This window comes from Phycodurus eques, chromosome 6 (genome assembly GCF_024500275.1).
Source record: "Phycodurus eques isolate BA_2022a chromosome 6, UOR_Pequ_1.1, whole genome shotgun sequence".
Lineage (NCBI taxonomy): Eukaryota > Metazoa > Chordata > Actinopteri > Syngnathiformes > Syngnathidae > Phycodurus > Phycodurus eques.
The window spans coordinates 11,014,685-11,023,465 of record NC_084530.1 but is presented as its reverse complement, the minus strand read 5'-3'; the positions used below and the strand labels follow the sequence as shown (position 1 = coordinate 11,023,465).

Here is an 8,781-nt window from a genome sequence, read left to right as displayed (position 1 = left end):
TATCAGCGATTCACACGTTTTTCAAATCCACAAATGATTGGCATGTTTTTCAGATCCACAAATATATCCGTGATTTACCCGTTTTTTGTTGTGTGTATTTATCATGACTTATCATTTGTAAATATTTAATTTTGCTTGTGACTTGTTTTAGGTGCGTTTGTAGATCAGCGGGCACGCGGATTTATTTTCTAGACAAACAACGCAGCGTCAAGTTGAAAAACAAATAAATAATCACAAGTGTGGGAAGGACCTCCCTCCATCCGCTAGGTGGCAGTGTTGCCGTCTCCGTTGATGACGTACGACGCTGCTGAAATCCCCAATAAACTTATCTGGGCTCAACAAGGTGGACAACCAGCAGCCCATTTATTAGAAAGTAAAATATAAAGAAATCACCTTGCTCATCTGTCAGCAAGATACAAAAACCAGCGCGCACACACACACACACACACACACATATATATATATATATGTATATATATATATATATGTAACGCACCTTCAACAATTCACAAAATATTTACAAATGTTAAGTCATGATAAAGGCACACACAACATAAAAAAACAACATGTAAATCGCGGACATATTTGTGGATCTGAAAAACGTGCAAATAATTTGTGAATTTGAAAAGCACGCGTGAATCGCTGATATATATTTGAAAGACAGGTGCAAATAATTTTGAGACATATCTCCCCCCCATACACGATGACATTTTCCTGAATCATGCTTTCCTAATTTGAAGTGTGCTGTCAAAACCAAGTATGTTGAAGCCTAATTTTTTGAAAAACTGCTTCTTGTTTTCTGTTGCTTCCTGCCCATCTCATTCTGTGTATTTCTGTCCTACTGACAGCATCCCTTGCATCTGTTGCTGAAAATTCTGTTGCCATCTTTGCCATTCTATCTGCCCTCTCATTTCCCTTGATTCCAACATGAGCGTACTCAAGGTAACACAACTATAAAACCCATCATTCATAATATTTAGATAAGATCTGCTGAATTTCTAGTATTATATCCGGTCTAATCTCCAACTGACTGTATTGTATACTTTTTAGTTTGAGCATATTAGTGTTTGTAATGGTCTGATTTCCTCAACCCTTTGGACTGCCAACATTACTGCTATCATCTCCCCTGTAAACTCTGAAACCTCGATCTCCATTGATCCTTCTTCCTAATGGATTTTGAAATCGGTAATGACAACTGCTACTCCCAGTCTGTTTTGTGTGTCTTTTGATGCATCAGTCTACATTTTAATACAATTCCAATAATTGTTAATATAATACTCTATATTATTTACCACAACATTCATTGTTTTCCTCTCTGTTTTTCGGTTAAGTAAAATCTACATTTCCCTCTGAAGTATCCATGGTGGTGTTATTGATATTGGTACTCTCAGGCTAATACTCAATTGTTCAAATTCCAATTCTTTTCCTGACATGCTGTCTATTCAAAGCTTCTCATTTTGTCTTTTTTTTCCCCTTCTCCCAACACGGTTTCAAAACATTTATGACAGGGTGATCATGATTTTGTCCTTGTATGTTGGCCAAATAGTTAATTGACACTTGTTTCCTTCTAACGGCATATATCCCATTTTTATCTAATCTAATCTTCTTGGTGGTCTAAATGCCTATATACAGAACTATTCTCAGTCTGATTCTGTATTACAACTAGTTAGACTTGGTTTTGCTGCTGACCTATATACTACACATCCATAATCCATGGTTGATCTAATTAAACCACTATTCTCTTTAGTGCCTCTATCTGACCCCAATTGAAAATCTCATGATAATACTTTCCTACAATTATCTATTATCCTATTATACTATTTTCCAAGATAATCTTTCAAACCATATTCCCTGAAATTTAAATTGTTTAACTCTTTTACTCTTCTCTGTCATAAAGTACTGACTTTAGGGATTGAATAGTTTTATCTTAAAATTTCTGTATATTTCTCATTTTACACACACACATACATAAATATATACATATACACACACACACACACACATATATATATATATACAGTACATACAAATATATATGTATATATATTATATACACACATATATTATATAGATACATACATGCATAATACAGTGGGGCAAAAGAGTATTTATTTAGCCACCAATTGTGCAAGTTCATTCATTAATCTTCCGTTCCGCTTATCCTCACTGGGGTCGCGGGTGTGCTGAAGCCTATCCCAGCTATCTTCGGGCAAAAGGCAGGGTACACCCTGAACTGGTCCCCAACCAATCGCAGGGCACATAGAAACAAACAACCATTCACACTCACATTCACACCAATGGGCAATTTAGAGTCATCAATCAATCTACCATGCATGTTTTTGGGATGTAGTAGGAAACCGAAGTGCCCGGAGAAAACCCACGCAGGCACAGGGAGAACCTGCAAACTTCACACAGGTGGGGCCGGGATTTGAACCGCGGTCCTTAGAACTGTGAGGCCGGTGTGCTAACCAGTCGTCCACCGTGCCGCTCCCGACTAACCCTTTCAAAATGCCACCAATTGTGCAAGTTCTCCCACTTTAAAAGATGTAAGAGGCCTGTACATTTCATAGGTATACTTCACCTATGAGAGATAAAATTAGATTATTAAATTGTCTGATTTTTAAACAATTTATTAGCAAATTATGGTGGAAAATAAGTATTTGGTCAATAACAAAGGTTCATCTCAATACTTTGTTATATACCCTTTGTTGGCAATGACAGAGGTCAAACGTTTTCTGTAAGTCTTCACAAGGTTTTCACACACTGTTGCTGGTGTTTTGGCCCATTCCTCCATGCAGATCTCCTCTCGAGCAGTGATGTTTTGGGGCTGTCGCTGGGCAACACAGACGTTCAACTCTCTCCAAAGATTTTTCAATGGGGTTGAGATCTGGAGACTGGCTAGGTAACTCCAGCACCTTGAAATGCTTCTTACGAAGCCACTGCTTCGTTGCCCGGGTGGTGTGTTTGGGATCATTGTCATGCTGAAAGACCCAGCCATGTTTCATCTTCAATGGCCTTGCTGATGGAAGGGGGTTTTCACTCTCAAGATCTCACGATACATGGCCCCATTAATTCTTTCCTTTACACGGATCAGTTGTCCTGGTCGCTTTGCAGAAAAACCTCCCCAAAACATGATGTTTCCACCCCCATGCTTCACAGTGCGTATGGTGTTCTTAGGATGCAACTCTGCATTCTTTCTCCTCCAAACACAAGTTGAGTTTTTACCAAAATGAGTTTTTATCGAAATGTTTTATTTTGGTTTCATCTGACATTCTCCCAATCCTCTTCTGAATCGTCCAAATGTTCTCTTGCAAATTTAAGACGGGCCTGCACATGTACTGGCTTAAGCAGGGGGGACACGTCTGGCACTACGGGATTTGAGTCCCTGGTGGCATAGTGTGTTACTGATGGTAGCCTCTGTTACTTTGGTCCCAGCTCTCTGTAGGTCATTCACTAGGTCCCCCCATGTGGTTCTGGGATTTTGGCTCACCGTTCTTGTGATCATTTTGACCCCACGGGGGGAGATCTTGTGTGGAGCCCCAGATCAAGGGAGATGATCAGTAGTCTTGTATGTCTTCCATTTTCTAATAACTGGTCCCACAGTTGTCTTCACACCAAGATGCTTACCTATTGCAGATTCAGTCTTCCCAGCCTGGTGCAGGTCTACAATTTTGTTTCTGGTGTCCTTTGACCTTTGGTCTTGACCATAGTGGAGTTTGGAGTCTGACTGTTGGAGGTTGTGGACAGGTGTCTTTTATACTGATGAGTTCAAACAGGTTCCATTAATACAGGTGAGTGGAGGACAGAGGAGCCTCTTAAAGAAGTTGTTACAGGTCGGTGAGAGCCAGAAATCTTGTTTTCTAGGTGACCAAATACGCATTTTCCACCAAAATTTGCTAGTAAATTCTTTAAAAATCAGACTGATTTTCTGGATTTATTTTTCTCATTTTGTCTCTCATACCTGTGATGAAAATTACAGGCCTCTCATCTTTTTAAGTGGGAGAACTTGCACAATTGGTGGCTGACAATACGTTTTTGCCCCACCGTACATATACACTTCAAAACTTGGATAGTTTTGTGCAGATGTGTCAAATAAAGTTCAGTTCAGTTCAGTTTAAATTAGGGATTGTGATGTAACAATAGGGGTAAAAGGCCAAGGGGGATACTTTTGCAAGGCACTGTATGAGTACAACAGATCATTGACAGAACACTGGGTATCTTCTAACCTATAATCATTTCCATAAACAGCGTCAATTTGCTGTCATTTATGAGTCTTCCTTGAACAAGTGCAGACCAACTGCTGGTTTGGGCGTAACAGACAGATCAAAGAAAAAAAAAGATCAGATAAAGAGACATCGATGACATTCACATCTGAAATACTAATAGCCTTAGTAATGAGCACCTCAAGAGTATACCCTTTGCGGTGGGTGGGCTCAGTCACATGGTGAGTTAGACCGAACATTTCAAAACAAGTAGTGAGTTCTTTAGCACGCTTATCATTAGCTGCACTCACATGCACATTCAAGTCCCCTGTAATTACTTAACAGTTGAAATCAGTGTGCACAATTGAAATTAATACAATAATCAAAACAATTCTGTAGTGGTGTGTAATTGCTGATATAAAGTATGAAGGATTGATTTAGATCCATTTAAAATGAAATGTAACCAAATTATGTAAAAAAATAAAAAAGGAGAGGTGGGGGGTAGGATCTGAATCTATGGCAACAAGCCTTAAAAGCTTAAGTTTGACTATCCGGAATTAACATTGTAGATCTAGGTCTGACTAGTTGTCATGACATTGCAAATAGTTTGAATTGTCATTCAAAATCTCTAAGACTATTATGACTGGTCGAAATGACAGAGATATTGCTATTTCAATTTTGCATAGTCAAAACTGTTCGCATACTGTATCTGCAATATCACTTTTGCTATTCATGTGTATTGAACCGCCCATATCCGCTATTGAACTGCAGATACCTGCAACAGAACTGTAGATGTCTAACGCCAATGTGAGCCATCTACGATTTGATTCAAATTAGTCATAATTCCAATTAGATATCTACATTACAATTAGTTAAAACTTGATTCAAGATATCTGAAAAAGGAGATGTCGAGATATCTTGAATTGAGGTGAACTAAAGATATCTTGAATTGGAATTATGACTAGTCAGAGTCAACTTGTAGACATTTCAAACTGGAGTTAGAGATATCTACAGCTCCGTCACAGATACCTGAAAACGATTTGTAGATATCTGTAATGACAAGCCCCATACAGAAATGGCCAGTGACATCCCCTGTCCTAGACGAAATGTCATTGCACATATCTGAAATGCCAATTGTGGATAAGAAGGTAGTCACAGATATCTGAAATGTTTTTTTTGACATGGCAAAACAAAACAAAAAGTATCTGCAACACACCCATTCTGTTAAATGTTAAGGCTCGCAGTCGTCACCATCTGCACCAATCCTTAAAACCAAGGTACATATCCAACCACATTTTTTGGAATACCGTCACACTCCTAGCAACTATACAATTACGTGGCTTCACTGTTATAACCAGGAGCCTGAGGGCAATAACAAACAGAGATGGTTTCTGATGAAAACAAATCTGACACCCCCTAATCTAAATAGATCAACCGAGATATGCAAAATTCATTAATTTGACTTAACCTGGAGATGTAGATCTGAATGTTTTATTTTTAAGTATTTAAAAACAAGCTGTAAAAAATAATACAATGAGTCTATTGGAACGGGGGGGAAAAAAAATCATCCATTGATCAACTTGTAGAAGTAGCAAGGAAGACACAGCCACACATGCACACACAACCAGCCAACATGAGCTAGTGCCATTTTACAGCTAACCTGCACACACAGACACAATCCCCTTGTGAAAGAAAAATACAGTGAATAAAAATAAGAATAGCAGAGTAAATTACAACTGCAATTTCAACACAGACATTGTTTAAATGAGATTTAAAAAGTACCAAAATTTTTTTTAATCTAAACAGAATTTCAAGATAAAACATAGGCTACTGCAAAGTGAAACTCATTAACCTGAATGTGATTATTGTAGAGCTTCTGCAGTCAAGATACTCTTAATGTACAGCACACAGTTTTGAAAACAGACATTACAAGGTGTGGTTGAAGTGAGGAGCAAACAAATTCTTATCAAGTTAATTAGTGCGTTGTTTCAATGCATGAGCAAAACTTTTTCCCTTATTCCATTTGGGGGGGACAAGTCCGTCAACTAGCAATTGTGATTTTAAAATAGGAGGAGATGGTGCAGTTATGGTCTTGAATTGTTGAAGCCAAAAACGGAAATCTCTATCAGCAGAAGTCCCAAGAGCCAACAAAACCATCCACCGGCACAAAACTTCATTACTGCGCCTGGAATGAGAAATGGATATGCAAGTTCATGTGATAGGAAAGTACTGGAGTGCTTGATCAAGCAGTACAGTAAATAGAATTACAGTAATCCCTTGTTTATTGCAGTGGCTAATTTCCAGAACTTCCCCGCAACAGACGAAACCCGCAAAGTAGCAACCACTGAGTTACTGTCTTATTTATATACATTTAAAAGTTTCTAATATGCAATTCAATTTCAATATACCATTAAGAGAGGTGCTGTTATTCTATTTGTCCATTTGAGGTTGCCCTCCACACACACACTACACAAGCAAAGGCCTTTAAAAAGGCAGCTGTGCTGTCCTTGAGTGGCATGAAAGTTCGGATGTGTGAAAGACCGGCAATTAGCTGGCTAAACCATCACAGTGACGGTCTTGACATTGTAGGCAAAGCAAAGCATCATGGTGCTTGCTGCTGCTTCCCAGAATTCTTTGTGCTGCTCTTTTTAACTACAGGTTGGAGAAAATAAAGCTACACATTGCTCTTTAACTGCATTTGTTTCATATTTTTATGCTTGTGTGAATGAGATATTCTGTACGTTAGGCTAGGTTGGTATTTGTACATTTATTTCAGGAAACTCTCACTCTGGCTTGTGTGTTAAACAGTGGCATTCCAGTCATGTACACTGCATTACCAAGCAACTTTGTGACTTACCAAATGTGTGAGTTGAAATTGCTTGGTAAGGTTTTTTTTTTTTTTTTTTTTAATAAACAAAGTAGAAGAGCCCAATTGTCCTCATGCAAGTCATTGCTGCCACAATATAGTCAAATAGCCAGCAATACTAACTGTACCAAAGATGTGCAGGAGTGGAAAGGCGCTATCATCATGAAGCACAATTCACCATCAGATTGTTCACCCACTACTCACAGCTCGACAGAGGTGGGGACGTGTCATGCAGGTGAAGTAAAATAAATATTTTTAGAAGCAAATCCTTTCAATCAATAAAACCAATGGCTGGCGCGTGGCATAATCTCTTGTGCACATTTTACAGTGAGCGCAGTCACATTCAACATTAATTAGTGATGCGGCAGAAATGTTTTGCCCAAATTACGCCCAACTTGTGCACATTTTACAGTGACCGCAGTTACATTCAACATTATTTATTACTGATTCACCGAAATTTCAGTGGCAGAAATATTTTGACCGAATTATGCCCAAAAGTGCATGATCAATTTCAGACCGAAATACTCCTGTCACTTAAATAAAATGTTGTTTATGTTGTTAATTCATAGTTTTGCGCGAGCTTGTACACTACAAACTTACAAATTATTGCCATTAACAGGCAATGCCTATGTTGACTATGTAGTTGAATAGACTGCGACGTCAAGATTTTACACACAGCCTACAGTCACAGTTTAATGACAGTTGCACGAGAGTTAAATAAAGCACGGATTCAACAAGTACTAACAAACACATTAACAACAAAAATGAATGTCATTGTTACAACAATAATTCATATTTGCATGTCGCAATGAATTGTGGGAACCACGTCGTTTTACAGTCATTATGCTAGCCAGCGGCTAGTTCAAACTGCAGCTTCCCTATGGTCGCACAACCTTGCTGCTTTTGAAATGCTTGTTGGATGCTACATATTTGTGCCGCCCCAGCCATCTACGAGCTACCGCTAATGCAACTAAATACTATGCCAAGCCGCTGAGGTGAAAGAACGTGCGCATCATGTCCATTGTCAACGCAGCGCAAGTCATGAATCATCACCTTCATTACAGCAAATAAAACTACATTTTGACAATTATCATTATCACTAAGGACTGAGGGAGTATAATACTGGAGAGAGACGGCGGGAAAAGTGAGTCGCTAAGCTATTGTGAAGTTGCAAAACACCAAAATAAGTGATCGTGTGGTACAGTACACTTGTCACATACTGGTCTGGCTGGAACCACGTTATAACGGAGATTAGACAACTTTATTGAGCAAAATAGCAGGCAAATTAATGCGCGTTTATGGAAGAAATACTGAAATATACGATAACGCTAGACAGCTATATAAACACAGGGAGCAGAAACTGGAAATTAAATAACACCCTAGTGCTGCTAAGTCACTTTAGAAAATGGGCCTATACATTTAAAAGTACTTTACAGTATGTGTGTATACAGTACACTGTATAAGATAAATAGTCCCACAATGGGGAATTTGCATCATTTTCAGTAGCAATAATGAATACAGGAAATACAAAGCATTCAAGAAGACATTTGGCTGCAAATGCATCCACCATTACAAGATGATGCATTAAGTACAGTAAAATAAATATTGAAACCATAAATCATTAACTACTACAATTATAAAGTAATGATTATGTTGTGAAACTTAACAGTATGCAGAATTATTTTTATCCTACTCCATAACATACTGCAATAA

General features: G+C 38.3%; 1 protein-coding gene across 3 annotated transcripts in view; it reads right to left on the bottom strand.

Annotated features, from left to right (window-relative positions):
• Nucleotides 1–3,863: 3,863 nt before the first annotated feature.
• The window catches only part of khsrp (KH-type splicing regulatory protein), a 31,269-nt gene continuing 26,351 nt past the window's right edge, over nt 3,864–8,781 (bottom strand). For all 3 annotated transcript variants that reach the window (XM_061679231.1, XM_061679233.1, XM_061679232.1), the window contains one exon: nt 3,864–6,387. In XM_061679231.1, the coding sequence (XP_061535215.1) occupies nt 6,379–6,387 (9 nt within the window). In that variant the 3' untranslated portion in view covers nt 3,864–6,378. The remainder of the gene's footprint in view (nt 6,388–8,781) is intronic.